General features: G+C 41.1%; 3 protein-coding genes across 3 annotated transcripts in view; 2 read left to right on the forward strand and 1 right to left on the reverse strand.

Annotated features, from left to right (window-relative positions):
* RIPOR2 (RHO family interacting cell polarization regulator 2) overlaps positions 1-20,760 on the forward strand; it is a 213,335-nt gene that overhangs the window by 87,822 nt on the left and 104,753 nt on the right. The window lies entirely within an intron of this gene.
* Positions 1,542-6,242, reverse strand: ACOT13 (acyl-CoA thioesterase 13). Its single transcript, XM_052704644.1, has 3 exons — positions 6,119-6,242; positions 4,274-4,458; positions 1,542-2,226 (listed from the first exon to the last, which is right to left on the reverse strand). The coding sequence occupies exons 1-3, from the start codon at positions 6,206-6,208 to the stop codon at positions 2,070-2,072; spliced, it is 432 nt and encodes a 143-aa protein (XP_052560604.1). The 5' UTR covers positions 6,209-6,242; the 3' UTR covers positions 1,542-2,069.
* TDP2 (tyrosyl-DNA phosphodiesterase 2) lies at positions 6,177-13,531 on the forward strand. Its single transcript, XM_052704637.1, has 7 exons — positions 6,177-6,497; positions 6,565-6,644; positions 8,607-8,774; positions 10,347-10,438; positions 10,911-11,029; positions 11,401-11,571; positions 12,913-13,531. Exons 1-7 carry the CDS (start codon positions 6,177-6,179, stop codon positions 13,192-13,194), a joined length of 1,233 nt encoding a protein of 410 aa, XP_052560597.1. The 3' UTR covers positions 13,195-13,531.

The following is a 20,760-nucleotide window of genomic DNA, read 5'->3' on the forward strand; positions in this document are numbered from 1 at the left end:
GGTTACCAGTGTCAGTTACTGGATATGTGATTTCTTATACAAATACGATGAGACCGTCTTGTGATGCTTGTCACTTTATTTGCTTGTAAGGGGATGATGCCTAAATCTGCAGTGATAGAACCAGGTCAACCCCACAGGAGATCTGCTTGTTCTGATGCCAGCTGGAATCACGTGCTATTCATCATTATTATGCTAATTATTTCTCATTCTTTGCTTTCAGACTTAGCTAGAATAAGATGCAGATTTTCTAACAGGCAGGTTTAGAGCAGAAGCAGCAAAAGAACACTTTAGAATCGAAGTTTGACGCCTTATCCCAAAGTAAGCAATCTTAATGGTAACAATTCCTTCAAAGGCCTTAAACTCTGTTATTTTGTGAAATAAATTATCAGCGCTGTTGCTGATGGAGGGCTAACAGACAAGGATGTCTTAAATAAATGATTTTAATGAACTGCTTCTAAAACAACTGGTCAGTGTGTTAGTGATGTCCCTCTTATTAATTAGGCAGCACTGAAATACTGTGTACCTTATGACAGACTGTTTTGTTACAAGGGAGAAAAGAATTCACTTGTAATTTCAAGATTTCCCTCAGCTTGCAACTGTCCTTGCTAGGCTTGAATAGGAACACAAGGATACTGTTTACTTGTTGAAGTTTGCTATTCCTAATTTGCCTAGACACTTTTCAATTGCGATTATGTAGATATGATGAATACTACGTGATAGAATGAGACCATTTAACTGAGGCAACCAGTTTTGATGGAGGAAAGGTGTTAAATTGCACTGGGATAATTACACAACTGCAGAGTTGCTCAGGCATGCAGCTAACTGAAGTGTGTCTGAATCTTTTAGCACTCAACTTCACTGCCTCTGTCATTCTTAACCCTCTCTCTTGCTTCTGATAATAATCAAAACAGATGGTAATTGGTCTGCATGAACAGGTGATACCATATATTCACTGAGAATGCACAAAAAAGTTTGAAATGCATGGAATGTATATTCAGTCACAAAGCTGAAATCACCGAAGACTGAGCTTGCACTTTATCACTGTATGCTAATTTCACATCTTCCACTGGAGCAAAACTAAGGGCATGGCTTATAAAAACTTGCACTGTGCATTTGCCACTGCTATTTTTTCTTGCAGTGTGGTAGATGACAGGTGATCCTCTGCAAGGCTGTTTAAGGAAAGCTGTTAAACCTGTCAACAGCAGTGCAAGAGGAGATGAGTCTTAGCTGATGAAACAGTATTCTCTGTCACATTCAACATGTGTCACAGCCTTCAATTTTGAGCCTGACACAAGACTTTTAGAAATCCCTTTCACACACTTCTGAGTCTCATCTGTTGATTTTTTGAAACAAATATAGACATAATTTTAGTTAAGAGTTGGAAAGCTCTCATACTGAAGCTGAACATTCACAAAGAGAATCAATGAGAAAATAAATTTCTTTGGTGAACTGGTGTATGCCTGTTCCACTGCACCCACTCTCAGCCACTCTGTCCTAACAAGCTTTTATTTAAAACAAAGAGATAAAAGCCTTTAAAAAGGTAGTTTCAGAAAGCTTTATTGAAAAGATTTGAATGTGTTACAGTAGCAGTGAATTACGCTTTGTATTATCTTGCTTCACACTTTCCATAACATGAAACTAGTTGCTTACAAGAACCCTTCACCATCCTCCTACAGAACAGTTAGTAAGCATACAGTGTAGTGTGTGAATGCAATAGTCATAAGCCTGGAGGGTGGACTGCTTACTCACGTGGCTACATCACAGCAAAAACAAATACCAGATCCTTTAACACTGTCATGCTAGTAAACCATACTGCTGTTCCAAAACCTTTTTCTTTGTTACACTGACCCTCAAAGTCCAAACAGATGCTTTCTTATGTTATTGTGTTGTTTTTCATCCCGATAATTTTAGGCTTTTAACCATTTTGATGGTAATAAATTGGTTCATTTATCACAGAACAGAGAGCAATTCATGTTATACAATCAAAAGTGTGGAGATTGTCATTGTGTGAAAAGACTGTTCTAGATGGGATTCTTAACCCAATGTTGTTGTTTTTGAAATCTGTTGCATTACTGTCCCATATACTTTGTATGTCTGCCTTGTGCAATTAACTTTCCTGTTGCCTTATTTGTTAGATCCACACTGGCAAATGCAAGATTTCTTCCTTGCTTCAAAATCTGAGCCGTAATCAGTACTTCTTCTCCAATTTTAGCAGCTGAGGTATATCTTAAACAAAGAACAAAACAAACAAGTAAGGGTCTGTGCAAAGCACAAATCCAAGGCTATTTCTTCATTTTAGATTATCATAAATGGAATTAAGCAAAACCAAGTAATAGTCACATATACTTATAACTGCCTGCTTGAAAATCCCTGCTGCTTCAAGTCCTTGAACTCCTCCAGAGTACTGCAGTGGTAGTTTGGTACAACATTCTCTGAAGAAATGGAGGATAGAAAGAAACCCCTCACATGGTTCTCACAAGAAGTCCTTTTTGGACCAGGAAGAATTAGGTACTGAAAATCTGATACAAGCTCACCTCCAAGTCCTATTCTAGCCACCACAGGCTCCTTGTGGCCTTTCTAAACCAGTCTGGCTGGTTTCTGCAGAATATCTCTGCAAGTAACATATCCAGGATTTCAGTCATTTCTGTGTAGAACGTAATCACAGGTTAACTGCTTCTCAGAGCCTGGACAGAGAAAAGCCACAGAAATTTGGGAGGCTTTCAAGACTTCCCTGGTTTAACTCCATTTCCATTAATTACGTGACTTTTTGTTTTATTTACATAAGTGTGTGGGTGTGTTCTGAAAACACACTGTCCAGGAATTAAGAAGTTTTACCACAGAAAGCTGGGAAAGAATCAGGAGGAATGTGATCCAGCCCTGACCTGAGGTAAGGGAATGCTACTCATATGTTTGCATAGGAGACTGTGTAAGTGCTGGATGCAGAACTTCATCAACCAGACCATTTTTATGCACAACACCATGTTGATCATGTCTCATACTGCTGTTGCACAAGCAACATTAGTTTTCAGGGGGGCAGGGTCTCAGCCTCCCAGAGGCTGCTGATCCTCTTGTGAGTTAAATAAATAAGCCTTCTGTTTCTCCCTGTTCATTGCATTACTGAAATAGCTTTTTCATGATAGCTTTTAAAAAAGATCCTTCCTCTAAAGGAAAACAAAATGGACTATAGATATATTTGATATCCAATATCAACTGTCATTGCAAGCAGTACTCCACTGCAATACTTAAAGGTTTTTTTGACCCTCATATTTCCTAAACTCTATGCTACTTGATTATTTTGGATCATCTCCAGAGAATATTGAGATTTTAGCTTTTTAAAATTGAGCAGGCATTTACACCATGAGGATGGTATAAATAATTAAAATGTTGGTCTCTCACTACACTGCTGCAAGGCAATTAATCTTATGTGCATTTCAAGTTTTTATTTCCAGAAATTCCCTGGTCATCACAGTGTCAGTGGAAAGCTCCAGTCCCACATTACCAGTGGGAAATCAGAAGGCACTGGGAGAAAGGAAAGCATCTGGTAAAGATACAGATCACTCCCTACATACTTCCCTACTTTTTTTTTTTTTTGTGAGTTATTTCTCCAAGATTTGTAGTGCTCAGTACTAGTTATTTCAAGTAGGACTACTTTAGTAGTCATAATCTCTTCGGTGGAAGTAATGAAGCAAAGCTGACAAGCTGTAACAGCACAATCAAAGGTTTCAGACTTTTTTTTTTTTTTTTGAAGGTACTATTTAAAAATTGCATTACAGGAAGAACTATTCTCAATCAAACACTCTAGAGTAAAGGAATCTTCTGTCAGTGAGAAATTCTGACTCAATTTTTAGTTTATCCTCTGAGTGTAACACAGAGCTAAAATATTTCCTTATTTAATCTTGGACTAACGCTGAAAAAGGGTTTATTGAAAGCTCTTTGGCCTAGATTTTGCTATTTGAGGACACTAACAAATCTGCCCAAGCAAAGAAATAAGCCAATTGTGTAACACTAAAATTTACCATGTAGCACCCCTTTAACATTCTACGAATGAATGGGTAACAATGCACAATACATAAAAACTGACTCAAATTTTGCAGCCAACTGGCAATATCCTCAGATATGCTTCCCTCCACCCACAGCTTAGTTTATTAAAAACAAGACTTCAGACACCTTTTTAAAGCAGACAGACAACACATAAGGGAAGTATAACAGAGTCAATACCTTGTCAGGGCAGAAAAGTTAGTAAGTTCTGCTAGGCACAGTGGAAGATACCTACGTGATGTTCATGTCCACACTGACCCCAGGCACTCCTCTTTCTGTGTATATCAGTGCAACTGTTGATATCACATCCACAAGCGTGGCTGTCAAACCTCCATGTAACGTGCCATGTTTGTTGGTATGTTCCTCCTCCACTTTCAATTCACACACAACTTTTCCTGGACTTGCAGAAAGAAGTTTCACCTGTATAACCAAAAATGGAATAAAGAGCTTACTGACAGAGTACCAACTCCAGGTGCTGCCCTGAATCAAGCTGAAAGGAGTATTTTGGACTCATGAAACAGATGGAAAGACATAAAACATAGTAATTTAACTGTCACATTAGATGTTTCCATAAACTTTGAGCTAATCCCATCGGCCCACATGAACTGAAATTTGCATTCCTGGGCACAATTATCCAACGCTGAATCATAATGTACTACAGCACCATAATTTATGTACCACTTCTATAGGTGTTACATAGAAAGGTGTTACACAAAAAATCACAGAGCATTTGTGGAACTACACTTCCCCATGTAATCAACAAAAGCAGCTGGATTTTTGAGACCAAGATGTTATTGCATTTCAATTGCTTAAATTATTTTACTCTAGTCTCTGCATTTAGTAGCACTACATTCAAATTCTGAAGACAGATGCAGACCTGGGGTAAGTACTATATATATACACTTATGCTTTAGCAAATACTTTGAAGAACATTTAGACTGCCACAAGTGAAATATGGACATAATATTAACAGTAATTCCTACTATTTTTTTCTGATTTGTTATCTCAAAGAATTGTGGGTGTGGTTTTTTTTGTTTTTTTTTTTTTTTGTTGTTTTTTTTTTTTTTTTGTCTTTTTTTTTTTTAATTTCAGTGTTTCCATACAATTTCAACTGGACTGACTTATTCTCTTTATTCTTAAGATTGAAATGTCTCCAGTTTCACCACCACTTAGTTATAATGAGCACAATAAGCGCACAATTCCAGTTAAACTCCCTGATATGATAGCAAGATAAGTGGTAACTGAGTACTCAGTCCAACTTCAAATGCAATGAACAGGGACACCTACAGCTAGATGAAGTTACTCAGAGCCTCATCCAGCCTGACCTTGAGTGTCTCCAGAGACAGGGCATCTACAGCCCTTTTGGGCAACTTGCTCCAGTGCCTCATCACTCTTATTGTAAACAACTTTTTCCTCACATCCAGTCTAGACCTTCCCCTTTGAGAACAGTTACTTTCTTTAAGCATCAAGTGATGGAGCTGACAAGGGAAATACTGCTTCTGCTCTCAGTTTTGCTCCTCCAACTCAAAAAACAAAGGTTCTGGTAGGGCTGTTTGCTCAGAGGCATTCACTTCATCTCTGCACAGCAGGGTTCCACGCACACACAGACAACATAACACCAGAACCAGAACCCTGGCTCTGCAAAACGTAATGAAGGCCCTGAAACTGCTTTGTGGGAGAACACATCAGCTGCACTACCATATGTAATAGACATAGTAACACCATTTTAACCATGTTTTAATTGTACTGTAGCATCACCTTACTGTAATATCACTTCTATAATTCTGTGACTGCAGAGCAGCACCAGACCACCACATCTTAACACTGAGCCTTGCTGGCAGCTCGCAGACCCGTGACACGTTTGCTTTTTCAGCATAACATCAAGGTATCTGTTATGATGGGCACTCGTTTTTATTTTTAAGCAGAGAGCAGTAACAACATTTCAACGCTTCATAACCCTAAAAGCGACCTTGGCCATCGGCATTACGAAGGAAGCGTTACGCACACTATTCCTATTTCCCACCGCCCTACCTTGCCAAGCAGGGAAATAGGGGAGCAGGGACTCGTCAGCCCGCCCTACCTTGCCAAGCACCCTGTCGAAGTCCTGCGTCTTCACTAAGTTCTTCAAGCCATCTCGCATGCTCTCCACCGTGGCGCGCACGCTGCCCATCCCGGTCACTGCGTCCGATCACGGCGCCCGATCACGGCGTCCGGTCACGGCACCTTATGACGCGGCGCGGCCCGGAACGGCTCAGCCCCGCTTCCGCCCCGCCCGCAGAGCCATGGAGCTGGAGGCGCGGGCCGAGCCACGCTTCCCGCGGGCGGGGCGTGGGGAGGAGGATGAGGAGCTGCGGCTCGCCAAGCGGAGGAAAGTGCTATGCTCCGAGTTCGCCGCCGTCACCAGCAGCGACGAGGCAGTGGCGAGCGGCTTCTTGGCGAGCAGCGGCTGGCACCTGGAGGTAGGGCCGGCGGCGGGGGGCGAAGGGAGAGGCCGCCATTCCTCTGCACTCTGCCTCTGTGTTTCAGAGGGCGCTGGACGCTTACTTCGAGGCGCCGATGAACGAGCAGGCGGCGGCAGGAGAGGGCTCGGCGGGGCCCGGCAGCTGGTGAGTGCCCTTGGCGGGGAACAGGGGGAGGAGCCCCTCTGGTCTTTATAGCTGAAAACAAGCTGTGTTTGGTAACAGCTCGACCCGAAAGCCAGGTGACGTCGGCCTCTTCTCACAGGTGACAGTGATAGGATGAGAGGGAAAGGCCTCAAGCTGTGCCCGGAGACATTCAGGTGGGATATTAGGGGGAATTTCTTCTCCAAAAGAGCAGTGAGGCAGTGGCACAGGCTGCCTAGGGAGGTGATAAGGCCAGCATCCCTGGGGGTGTTCAGAACTGTGTGGATGTGGCACTGGGGGATGTGGTCAGTGGGTGTGTGATTCTATGGCTCTATAGAACATATATCTTTTTTCATGTAATTGTATGAAAAAAAGAATCTTACCAAGCATCATTCCACAGATGGAGTCAGAATATGACTGCATCAAACTGGAGACACCTTTTCACAGGATTATAGAATGGCCTGGATTGAAAAGGGCCACAGTGATCATCTAGTTTCAACCCCCTGCTATGTGCAGAGTCGCCAACCATCAGACCAGGCTGCCCAGAGCCATATCCTTGAATGCCTCCAGGGATGGGGCATCCACAACCTCCTTGGGCAACCTGTTCCAGTGTGTCACCACCCTCTGAGTGGAAAACTTTCTTTTTTCTCCCCTGTTGTCTTTGCACTGTGGTTTCTGCTTTGAGCATGGTGTACAGGTAGGGCTCTGTGGGCTTCCTGGTGAGAGAAGAGTGCAACCATGTGCTAATGTTTTGCTGCACAGTGTTTGGCTTCCCAGCATGCTTTAGCAAGCTGCTGCTCAGCTCTGTGGTTGCCCATCTCACGGTTGGCTGGGACTTGTGTGGCAGTGTAATCTTGTACTATTAGTTCAGTACGACATAAGAAAACAGTACGGTGTTCTAGGAAGCGTAAAAGCTTTGGGTTGGAAAAGATCTCTAAGATCATCCCACCCCCACCATGCCCACTAATCATGTTTCATAGAGCTACATTCACACGGTTTTTGAACACCTCAAGAGTTGGTGACCTCACCACCTCCCTGGGCAGCCTGTGCCACTGCCTCACCTCTATTTCAGAGAAGAAAATTTTCCTAATATCCTACCTGAACCTCCCCTGGCACAACTTGAGACCATCACTCTCATCCTATCACTGTTACCTGGCAGAAGAGGCTGACCCCCACATTGCCACAACTTCCTTTCAGGTCATGGTAGAGAGTGATAAGGTCTGCCCCAAGCCTCCTCTTCTCTAGACTGCACAATAGCAGGGAATAGATATTATCAAACTGCAGTATCCCAGCAGCTGAAACAGACTTAGGTATACTATTGAACATCATTTGTTTTACATTCTCACTTTACTAAAGGAATTTTCTTTGGGCCATGCTTCATTGGTAGAGTCCTCTTGAGAGACTTAGACCCCTGGCAGTGACTGGATTGGGCACTTGTACTTTGATGGTGCTTTTCTGAAGTGCAATTTGGGGTGAATATTCCCCAAGAAAATGACTATCTTGTTGCATGGTTTTTTTGAGTTTGCCCTTGCCCAAGGGGAGCTCAGAAACCTCAGCTGCATTATGAGGATGGGCTCATAAAAACAAGGGCTTGACTGCAGTCTTTGTTTCTAGTATGATGGAGAATGTTTGCAGATTTTACATGCACAGTCTGCCCCTGGCACGGTGAAAGAAATGAATTCCTCAGGTGCATTGGATAGAGTTGGTTGCCATCCAGTTAATTTTAATTTGGAATGGAAGATGTTATTTTGTATCTATAAGGAAGAGGAAGAAAAGGCTCCATGTGATTAAAGTTACTGATCTTCTGAATTACAATAAGAGATCACTTCACATTAATTTACTTGTTGGGAAAGTTTTATATGGTTGTCTGTAAATTGTGATGGGTGTAAAACGTATTTTAGAAGATAAGAGAGGCAAATGCAGTAAGAATAATATTATGCATGATGACAAACAATGTCTCTTTAGTATTGACCTCACAGCAGATGAAACTGCAAGTAATACCAGCAGCAGCAGTGCAGGCTCCAAGCAACAAGATGATGACAGTAGCTTCTCACTGATAACCTGGAACATTGATGGGCTGGACCTGGGAAATCTGCAGGAGCGAGCTAGAGGTGTCTGTTCTTACCTGGCACTGTAAGCATGGCTTTGTCTTTGTATTGTTATGTACCCACCTTAAAGTGAGCTTCTCATTTTAGATAATGAAAAAATCTTCATGTCCAAATTATCTTCAAATTAGATGCAGTAATGAAGTCGTCGTACAAATCTTAAGACTGATTGGAGGAGGTGTGAGCTTGTGCAGCATTTCAAGTTAAAGACTTTGCAGTGACTAAAAATCTTTTGGTAACGAACAGTATTGCTTACATCAAGTTTTATGCCTGTGTCAGGAGCATGCTTCACACTTCCATCCTGTACAGGAGAAGAGGGTGAAAATGCAAGAAGCTTGTTTGCTTCAGTCTGCTGGTATGAATAACTTCATTCTGGAGCATTTGGAGGACCACCAGCATTCTTTGTTTGATTTGTTATTTGAAAAATGGATCCCTTGCCAGTACTGTTATTTATCTATAAAGGATGATAATGTGCAAGCTAATATGAAAGCAGTAGTATCTGTGATTGACTTTTATAGTTGTACCATTTGAAGCTTCCTGTTAATACTCTTATGATTAATTTGATAATTACATAAATTGGTGTGTCTTAATATGGTAATTTATCAGTGTAAATTAAATTGTAAATTAAAAATAATTAACATTTAAACAAATGTTAATTGGTTCTTCTGAGCCCAGCAGAAACTCTTAACTAAATTGATTTTTTTCTTGATTTTTAATAATGTGTTGAGTTTTTTTTTTTTTTCCCTGTAGAAGTGAACTTATAAGCAAGAAGGTGACTTTTTACACAGTCTAATAGTGATTGGACAAGGGGGAATGGCTTTAAACTGAAAGAGAATGAGATTAAGTTAGATGTTAAGAAGAAATTCTTAGAGAGCGGTGAGATGCTGGCACAGCTGCCCGGAGAAGCTGTGGTGCCCCATCCTGGAGGGGCTCAAGGCCAGGCTGGATGGGGCCCTGGGCAGCTGAGCTGGTGGGGGGCAGCCCTGCCCAGGGCACAGGGTGGGGTGGGTGGGCTTTGAGGTCTCTTCCAACCCAAACCATTCTGTGATTCTATGAAATTTGTCCTCTGTCTGTCAGAAGGTCTATTCAGCAGTGTAACAAAAAAGGGCAGCTATAAAAGAGACTTTCAGGAGTCCTACCCCACATGTGCTGTTACTGGTGGCATAGCTCTAAGGAGCTTGGCATTGACGAATGGCAGATTAGCTGAGACGGATCTGTTGTAAAGGAATGAGATGGAGGGTAGAATTTCCTAGAAATCTTATCTGTGGCATAGTATGATCCAAAGCTGCTTTTCAGCTGTTGATGTTAAATTTCCTTGCATATGTAATAATTGAAAATTATGCAAATGTTTTCAAGTCTAAAGGAAGTAGGGCATTTTATTGCCATGTTGGTACTGCGCCCATAATAGTCATTGTTTTCTGCTTCAGCATCAGTGTTACGTCTATGTGCTACTATATATCATTAGTGAGGATCTTAAGATATCTAGGAAGATAAGGAAAAAATGCACCTGAAATCTCTGACCCTGTTCTGTTTGACATCAGAGTGTAATAATGTTACCTTTTGAAGCAGCTAACTTCAAAACTTGTTTTGCTGATTTCAGATACAGCCCAGATGTCGTGTTTTTACAGGAGGTTATCCCACCGTATCTGTGTATTCTGCAGAGGAGAGCAGGCGGTTACACCATTATTCCAGGTACGAAGTAAACCTCAATTTCTTAAGACAGAAACTGGAAAAAACAAGTACATTTTTGTTCTGTCTTCCTTGCCAAAAGCTTTGACCTCCTGTAGCAACTGAAAAGACTAAGATGACGAAGGAAACATTTAAATTACTTGCTGTATTTTACTACCACCATATAGTTGGATGCAAATTACTCCTGTGAAAGGTTTGCTTGACCGATGGTCTTTTATATACTTATATTTTTTTTTCCCTCGTTTTGAAAAACTATAGCAAAATTATCCCAAAAAGCACCACAGATGGGTAGTTGCTTAAACATTTGTATTAAAAACAAATTCACACCACTGTTAAGAAACTTCTGAGTAATCATTTTGTACATCTTGCAAGCTAGAATTTTTCTCCCAGATGATAATAATGAGATCTGTGGAAGAGCTTTAACTTTATCCTGTGGCAGATGTCCATGACCTTTTATTTGCCTGTTCCTCTCCAGGTAATGTAGATGGCTATTTCACTGCCATGCTGTTGAAGAAACCCAGAGTGAAAGTACTAAAGCAGGAGATAATACGTTTTCCAACCACTTCCATGATGAGGAACCTTTTGGTTGTGCATGTGAGTCAGTCTGTCAGTACTACAGCTTTGTGTCTGTCTTCAGAACAATAGAATCACAGAAAGGTTGGGCTGGCCTTATTCAGTGGCAGTCTTACACAGAGCATAAACGTTTCTTTAAACATATGAATCAAATTGCATTTGGCACAAATAAAATTAGGTCTCTTACATTGCTGGCTGTACTTTGTTTTCACAACTGATAACGTCTGAAAACAAATTAGAAGCCTGTTATCCTCCTCTAAGGCACTTCTCCAATTTATAACAAATATTAACCAGAGTTCTGTCATTCATTAATTTATTTTCTGATTATTTTTTGTCTATGATCTTTGTATCACAGTGTGGAAAGTAGCATACTTGTTTTGTTTCATGTACAGGTGAACATATCTGGTCATGAACTTTGCCTAATGACTTCTCACCTGGAGAGCACTAGAGATCACTCAAAGGAGCGTATGAAGCAACTGCAAATAGTGTTAAAGAAAATGCAGGAGGAGTCTGAGTCCACCACGGTTATATTTGGGGGGGATACAAACCTCAGAGACAGCGAGGTAAATAGAAATAAGCAACCTGATTATTTTGGGAAGGTATTCTGGTAAAATATTGTCATACTTCTCTATTATCTTCATGAGAAACAAACTGCACACCAGAAATCTGCAACTTCTTAGTCATACCTCACCTTTTTTAGGTGGCATTGCTATACTGAGGCTTTGTTACAGCTGAGATGCTGTTATTTACACAAAAGGAATGTTTTTTTTTTCCCCATAACACAAAATGCATAATTCTCAAAATGCGTTTCTGAGATGTTTCAGCTTTCAAAGTATCTTCTGATTTTGAGGACTTGATCTTTTTTTTAATTCAGCTCTCTGATTCTTGGGACTTAAAGCTTAAAAAAATGAACGAAAGAAGAAGGTGCTCTGGAGAAATAGATCTTGGGAGTTTAAAGTCCAACCCCACCATGGAGACATTCATCATTTTTGGCTGCTCATGTTAAAAGTGAAATTTCTGCATTAGTAAAAATTCCTTTTTCCCTACTAGTGAAATTCCTGCTATGAGCAGGAATGACATTATTTCAGAAAACATGGCCTTGCTCCTCATGCCTGATTTGGTAATTGAACTCTCTGCTTTGTAGCATTGAAGGCTAATGGCACGCTGGCTTGTATCAGGAATGGTGTGGTGAGCAGGACTAGGGAAGTCATCCTGCCCCTGCACTCGCCACTGGTGAGGCCTCACCTCGAGTACTGTGTTCAGTTTTGGGCACCTCAGTACAGAAAGGACATTGAGGTGCTGGAGCACGTCCATAGAAAGTCAACAAGGCTGGTGAAAGGCTTGGAGAATGTGCCCTATGAGGAGAGGCTGAAGGAACTGGGGCTGTTCAGTCTGGGGAAAAGGCGGCTGAGGGGAGCCTTATCGCTGTCTTCTAATAACTGAAAGGTGCTTACAGCAACAGCGGGGTTGATCTCGCTGGTGACAGGTGACAGGACAAGGGGAATTTTTCTATCAGAAGAAACTCCTATACTGGAAGGGTTTTTCAGCACTGAAATAGGCTCCCTGTGGAGGTGATTGAGTCACCATCCCTGGATGTGTTTAAGAACCATTTAATTGCGGTGCTCAGGGACGTGATTTTGCTGAGGGTTGTTAGAGTTAGGGTAGCATGGTTAGGTTGTGGTCAGACTTATGGCCTTGAAGGTCTTCTCCAGCCTCAGCAATTCTGTGATTCTGTGACTGTACACTTTGGATTTAGAAAAGTATGACAAAAATTGGTCCCGCAGTAGAGTCTACTGAGAAATAACCCAAGTTAGAAATTCCTCCAGTAGCTTTGTTCTTCACGACTCGTGTTGTGGGCAAAGGAAGCGACATTTTGACAGCTCAGTTCTGTTCTCTCCCTTCAGGTGGCTAAAGTAGGCGGCTTACCTGAAAACATCATGGATATCTGGGAGTTCCTGGGCAAACCCCAGCACTGCCGCTACACGTGGGACACAAGCTCCAATACCAACCTGCGCCTAGAGAGTAAATGCAAGCTGCGCTTTGATCGCCTTTACTTTCGGCCTGCAGCAGAGGGGGGACATATTATTCCACAAAATATGGACTTGATTGGGTTAGAAAAACTGGACTGTGGCAGGTTCCCAAGTGATCACTGGGGTCTTCTGTGTCGCTTTGATGTGATATTATAATGAACAGGGCTTGTGGTGTTTGGTTTTAAGGGTTCTAAGAAAGTTTACACTCCCAGTTTAAGTTGACAGTTGACAGTTCCAACCATAGCAAATCCTCTGCTTTGGGCTCCTGCTGGAATGTCTTCAGTCAATTGCAAGGCCCCTTTTTCCTCACTGTATGTTGAATCTGCTGTTGAATCATGACTTTAAATATATATTTTTAACAAAAGCAAATTTCAGTTCTAAAACAGGAGGTAAGAATGAATAAAATCCGTAAATATACTAGGTTATTTTAAAGGTGCTTTTCTTTTGTCCTGTGTTATAAGTTCATAATAAATGCTGCTGCTTTTTTAAAATATTCTTCTGATGACTGCTTTGTTTTGTAAATATTTTCATCATCTTTTACAGCAGTGTCTTTTGTGAGGTGTACTGTGTCAGTTTCTGAAGTTCGTATTGAAAATATAGGCCCCCTCAGGCAGGACAATAAGGAAACTGTGGAAACAATGGCTAGGTTATCACAATCAAATAGTTTCTGTCTAAGAATTAAGCCAATACTGAACAGATTTGAGAACGATGTGCCTTCCATATGGTGTGAAAAGGCTATAGTACATATATTATACATGGAAGTTTATGCTTGGGATGTTAAATACCCTGCTTTATATTTGTTAATATAAAGCTGCTTTAATTATATTAATAAATACAAAGTAGCTTTATATTAATATAAAACAGGGTAGGAGTTCCAGGCTTCAGATTTTATCATTCTGGTGAGCTTGTAGAAACTGAATACTCTTACAAAAGCAGCTCAGGATTTAGTTGACTTTGGAAAAGATAAGCGTGCTTTCTTACTCAGCCTTGTGAAAGCTATCATTTTATAGCTGTACAAAGTACCAAATGGTGTCATCAAAAAGAAATTCTTGCTTCTAAATTTCAAGTGCGAAGTTCAGTGCACAGACGTGGAGAGGTAGCACAGACAGCCCGTGTCGGTGGTGCAAAGTGCACTGAACATACACACTGAACTAGTGCACTGTGTTCTTACTTGCAGGAGTGCACAAACTAATGTTTGGCCTTAAGCCAAAAGCTGAAAAATGCCTCGTGTTTCCCTGGGAATGTGTGGCAGATTAGCCCCAGCTGGCCCCAATAGCAAACAAATAGGAAAGCTCATGGTTCGAGGGAATACGCAGGGAAGTCACTTACCAACACCAACTGCTCTTATGGGCAAAACAGGCTTGACTTCCAGAAATTAACTTAAATTCATTACTGATTAACATATATCCGTAATTACTAATTCACAAAGAAGGATAACGAATACCTTTCCTCCCCATTTCTCAGGCTCCACATCACTCCAGGCATTTTTGAGGAGTTGTTTGTGTACTGATTGACTTCAGACTGCAAGATGGGTTATCTCTATCACTAACATGATTGGAGGGAGTTTTCTCTGTCCTTCTGTAACTTGCTGTGAATAACACTGAAGGGCAAAACCAGTACGGATAAAGTACTGGGGGCAGCATGACTGGAGAGATGCAGGATGTCAACAAAGGGCCCCTCAGACCCATGTTAAACCAGCAGAAGTGAGCGATCCAGCAGCGAGCAGAGCCTGAATTGTATCTTGTGATACAAAGTGGCTTAGCCTAATGCATCTGCCTGGATGCTCCAATCAGCCAAGCGCCGAGGAAGATGAAAAGTGTGTGCGAATGTTGCACTGCCATCTTGCAGTGCTGCTTGTAGCACAAAAAACCAGAACTTGGCCCAGTATAGATCAGTGAAAGGTTGGTTTGTGGGTTCTTATCCTAAAATAGTGCAGATATTTAACCAGCTTCTCATGACAAGGATAGAGACACCTGAGGTACACGCGTTTTTCACAGGAGGCAGCCTTACTAAACAAGGTTGCATGGTATGATGGCTATTTTTTGCTTATGTGGATGCATCCTCTGCATTGTTTTGGAGAGTCTGAAAAGGCAGCAGTTGTTCTAGGTTTTTAATTTGAAAAAGAAAGAAGGAAAATAAAGGTTGAGAGCATTGTGTGACTTAACTCAGTGCTTAGCTTCCAGCTTCATCTCTAGTATTGACTATGTGTCCTCTGCTTTGATCAGCTGTCCTTAACCTCTGAAATAGTGAGTGGGCACAGGGCATTTTTATTGGAACAAGCAGAGACATAACACTGTAAGAGCTATTTCATTTTTCTAATTATAATGGTAGGCAAGAGGAAGTCCATATTTAGTGTAATTAATGGTTAATCATTCTTTCAGAATGAGGAAATTATGCTTTACTGCCTTTAAAAGTCTTCTTCTTGAACTACATTAAAAGCAGTCATACTTAAAAAATTATGATGACGTAAATGCTGCATGTTTCACTGACTATTGAATGTGAAGCACTACATCTTTAATAATTGAATACACTTTGAACCACTTAGTAAGTACCCAAATTACTGACAATCAAGAGCAGCAAGAGCCCTTACATTAATTTGCCTCTTAATTTAATCAGTGATGTAAAAGGTAAAATATCTGCTGAATATGTCAACTAAAACCTGTGAGATAACTGAACATAAGTATTTAATGGGGTAGAAACAGCATAATAAAATGGATTTCTGGGGCTTCAACTTACAACTTGATTTCTTCTCCTGTTTCAGCAATGTAATACTATGGCATCTGTACACTGGGTGACAGTGACTTCATTTAAATTCATTAGGGTACATTTCCCATGTTTTGTGTTCACTAAAAGTATAAGAAAGATTAACTAATGAAGACTCATAAATAACATCTATTTACTTATTGGAGAGAAGACATGTTGTGGAACATCAGCTCAAAGAGAAGAATCCCAGAGACTGCAAAGCCATCAGTTTAATGCTGCCACTTTGGTAACAGTGAAGAAAACAGGAAGCTTAAATGGATACTGGAAATTGTAGGGACTCCCAGTGTGCGATCATGCAAGTAAATTGAGGAAAGGTCAGACAGAAGCTTTATGATCGAGGTGAGAGCACATTTGGACAGCATCTCTGCTCATCTGTTCTCTTGACAAATGATTCTACAGTACAAAAAATGCACAGTTTCTGCAACTCACAGTAAAATTCCGTGTACATGTGACAATAAATCAACCTACTGACATAAACAGATACAGTAAAGCTACAGCTTTGACTAAGGAAAAGGATGTGAGTCGGGGCTTCCCCACCACCAGCGCTCAGCTGCTCAGTGGGAACATTTGGCACTGATGGGGTGCAGATCAGAAGCACCCCATCAAAACACCTCTGGCTGTGGAGCAGTGAGTTGACATGCTTCCTATTGTTAAAATAAAAAAAAAATTCTATTGTTTAAAAATATGGGAAAGATAGAAATAAGAAGGGAAGTAAAATAAGCAAGTAAAAGAACAGCTGTATGCTATAGAGATGGCATTTTTACATCTTCAGAAAAACATTTTTCATCATTGTGTAGTACTTGCAAAATACCATTTTCCTGAGTGCTGCTGGCAATTTGTTTGAGATGAGGCAGGCCCCAGCAATGCAACAGAGCAGCAGAGCAGAAGATGTGGGACTTTGACAAGCTGCTGTTGCAAATTAGCATGGGGTCCTCACAATTAAAGTTTGAAATTCATAGCTCGCTGTTTTATTTCACTAGAAAAGGAAACTGGGCTTGGATTTTTGCCAAGACAAACAAACAAAATACTTCTTTTCTGTGGAACGTGGACTTTGGTGTTGAGTAGTAGAAAGTGTATTATTTCCAATTATTTTGTACTGCAATTGTAAAAATCAAAGAAATGTGTAAACCACTTCTGCATGTTCTACCTGCAGATGCACCACAGACACTCAGCAGAAAGCTGTGAATGGAGCAGTAGGATAGCACAAAATCAGAGACAGAAATGCCTAAGATTTTATTGAATAGCTTTGCTGAATAAGCTATAGGTACTTTTTTGGTGGCTTCACATGGAGGCACTGGGGGCTCCTCAGATGGAGGATGTGGGGCTTTTTCAGTCAAACAGCACGGGGTCTCCAGCCCCATATTTTTATGAAAATTGGCGTGTAGAAACCAATAGGGAGGTAAAAAGAGGATGTCTAGATCCAGGTGCTCACCCAGGAGCACCTGCAAGAGAGATGTTGGCTGCAGGCTCCTTTTCCAGTACCTATGCAGCTGGTTAGGATAGAAGTTCCCCACTAAAAGCAACACTGACCCCAAAACATTGAGCTTGGGCTCAGATCACTCTCAGCTCATGTGTGAACTTCATATGAACTTCTTGCATCATGGTGGCATGGAGGAGGTAGGATCCCTCTTACGGCCCTTTGGAAGCCTGCTGGGAACACTAAGGAATGGTCTTCTGGGAACCATTACACAAAGCCATGTATATCTGAAGACATTAAGCACTCTGGGGTGAGCATGGGCAATGAATGCAAAGTTCCAGGCTTTATTGTGAGGATGGGAGGATTATCAGGACTTTAAGGTCTGCCTAGCAAGGAAAACAACTTTCTATGGTAGACTTTCACTAATAAAGTTTCTGTGTATCTTTCCCTAGGCAAGAAAGAGGCAAAAAAAGAGATGGGGCTCTGAACAACCTGGTGTAGCTGTAGATGTCCCTGTTTGTTGTAGGGGAGTTGGATTAAATGATCTTTAAGGATGTTTTGCAATTCAAACTATTCTATGATTATTCTATGATACTATTTTATTATTTGAATTACAGCTATTTGCAATCTAAATCACCAGGCCAAATAATGATCTAACTCTCAGTATACTACAGGATCAAGGTAAAGGACAAATCATTACCGAGGATCTGATAATTCTGTTCCAATTGACCATCTCAGGCAATTAGTGAATCTTTTCAGATCATCTAGTTTGAAAACAAAACTGTACTTTCTAAAATGTGCATTTAGCAATGTGTTTTTGTTCTGATAGAAGCTTGAGTCCTGTTGTGCTTCTTATACCGTACTTTATCAAAGCCCAAGTCTCCACAGCTCAGTGAGAAAAATACCGCAGTTTCCCTGGCTGACTGAAATAAAATGGCCTATGATGCACAAACAAGTCTAAATGAAATAATAATATCCTTAGCAGTGAAAAATGGATTGGGAGTACAGTAATTGAGTAGATTTATTGCCATCTCCTTGAGCTAGCCTGCTGAAACAGCCTATTTTATTTAATCTCAGAGGAATTACTGGCTGGTAATCCACTGTTAAACATCATGCAGAATGATGGATTTTCCAACATCACCAATTCATATCTCATTAGCACATGTTATTTATGATTTTCGTTACAAGATCTACAGCAGAGAAATGGAGACATCAGCTATTGTTGAGATGAGATATACTGTAGTTTATGAGTCAATAACTACATACAATAATATTTCCCCACAGGATCAATTACAAATAAATTTCCCTTTCTGTGTATGACAGCACTTTCTTCTATCTGTTTAGCTGCTAATAATTCAGTGAAGAAAAATATTTAAAAGCACAAAAGAGATTATCGTAAAAATTACTTCTAGGATACTAAGGCAGGAGAAGGAGAAAAGCCTTTGTGTACAGCTTCACTGCAATTCACTGGACACTTGGGACACTTTTTCTCCCCATGTCCCTATGAACACAAACAGGCACATTTCTCCAGCTGTGGCACAGTTGCATTTTAAGGATACTTTTTGTTGACTCATGGCCTCAGTGCAGCAGTAATTACAGTCACAGTGACAACTGCTGCCTCAGTTAAACAGTTGAAAGTCATTTTATGTTCAACTCATAAGTATCAATGATGGAAAGAGTAATAAGAGGCTATCTAGAGTACAAGGGATCAGCTCATATTTCAGATGAAAATGAAGATGAAATGCGAGTTTTATTTGCTTGTGGAATTCCCATTAAGTGCATCTCTGATGGGAGGGAGGTGGATCAATAGCTGGCTGGCTGCAGAAAGCAGTTTCTGGCTGTTCAACAGCCAATGCAAGAGGAAAAGTGCCATGTGGGGATCACAGTATCACGGAATCATAGAGGTTGGAAAGGACCCCTGAAGATCATGTAGTCCAACCCTCTGCTACAGCAGGTTCCCTACAACAGGTTGCACAGGAAAGAGTCCAGATGGGTCTTGAGTATTTCCCTCAAAGTTAGCAAGTTTTTCCATGTTCGTTTCCATTCCATGTTCATATGGAATGCCCTATGCTCCAGTTTGTTCCCATTGCCCTTTGGTCAGTTACTGGGCACTGCTGGAAACAGCCTGGCCCCATCCACCATGACTCCCTCCCTGTCAATGTTTATAAGCACTGGTAAGATCTCCTGTGTTATCATTCTGGCGAGCTTGTAGAAACTGAATACTCTTACAAAAGCAGCACAGGATTTAGTTGACTTTGGAAAAGATAAGCATGCTTTCTTACTCAGCCTTGTGAAAGCTATCATTTTATAGCTGTACAAAGTACCAAATGGTGTCATCAAAAAGAAATTCTTGCTTCTAAATTTCAAGTGCGAAGTTCAATGCACAGACATGGAGAGGCAGCACAGACAGCCCGTGTCGGTGGTGCAAAGTGCACTGATACACACTGAACTAGTGCACTGTGTTCTTACTTGCAGGAGTGCACAAACTAATGTTTGGCCTTAAGCCAAAAGCTGAAAAATGCCTCGTGTTTCCCTGGGAATGTGTGGCAGGATAGCCCCAGCTGGCCCCAATAGCAAACAAATAGGAAAGCTCATGGTTCGAGGGAATACGCAGGGAAGTCACTTACCAACACCAACTGCTCTTATGGGCAAAACAGGCTTGACTTCCAGAAATTAACTTAAATTCATTACTGATTAACATATATCCTTAATTACTAATTCACAAAGAAGGATAACGAATACCTTTCCTCCCCATTTCTCAGGCTCCACATCACTCCAGGCATTTTTGAGGAGTTGTTTGTGTACTGATTGACTTCAGACTGCAAGATGGGTTATCTCTATCACTAACATGATTGGAGGGAGTTTTCTCTGTCCTTCTGTAACCTGCTGTGAATAACACTGAAGGGCAAAACCAGTACGGATAAAGTACTGGGGGCAGCATGACTGGAGAGATGCAGGATGTCAACAAAGGGCCCCTCAGACCCATGTTAAACCAGCAGAAGTGAGCGATCCAGCAGCGAGCAGAGCCTGAGTTGTATCTTGTGATATGAAGTGGCTTAGCCTAATGCATCTGCCTGGATGCTCCAATCAGCCAAGCGCCGAGGAAGATGAAAAGTGTGTGTGAATGTTGCACTGCCATCTTGCATTGCTGCTTGTAGCACAAAAACGCAGAACTTCATTCAGAAAATTCATTCAGAAATGTTAAGAAAGTACTGTACCAAGACTTTCTTTCCTGTTAAGCAGATGATGCATGTACGTACCTTTTGTGGGTGCTCTTGAAGCCTGACTAAAGAATTTGTATATCATTCATTAAGTTGCTGTTTGTACCTGGGCCAGGCTCTGATCCCCACTGCAAGGAATTTTACACCCATTTTATTGTATTTCCCCTGCACAGCCTTTAATTGCTCCCCTAAACTGTAGAGGATTTCATTCTTTCCATTTTTTTTCCCCCCCCCATCTCTCACACTTCAATCCCATCTTCTCTTGAAACATTTGTATATGCTGGCAGATTTTTATAGCAATGTCTCTTCTAAATACATTTT

This window comes from Tympanuchus pallidicinctus, unplaced genomic scaffold (genome assembly GCF_026119805.1).
Source record: "Tympanuchus pallidicinctus isolate F22 unplaced genomic scaffold, pur_lepc_1.0 scaffold5, whole genome shotgun sequence".
In the NCBI taxonomy this organism is placed as follows: domain Eukaryota; kingdom Metazoa; phylum Chordata; class Aves; order Galliformes; family Phasianidae; genus Tympanuchus; species Tympanuchus pallidicinctus.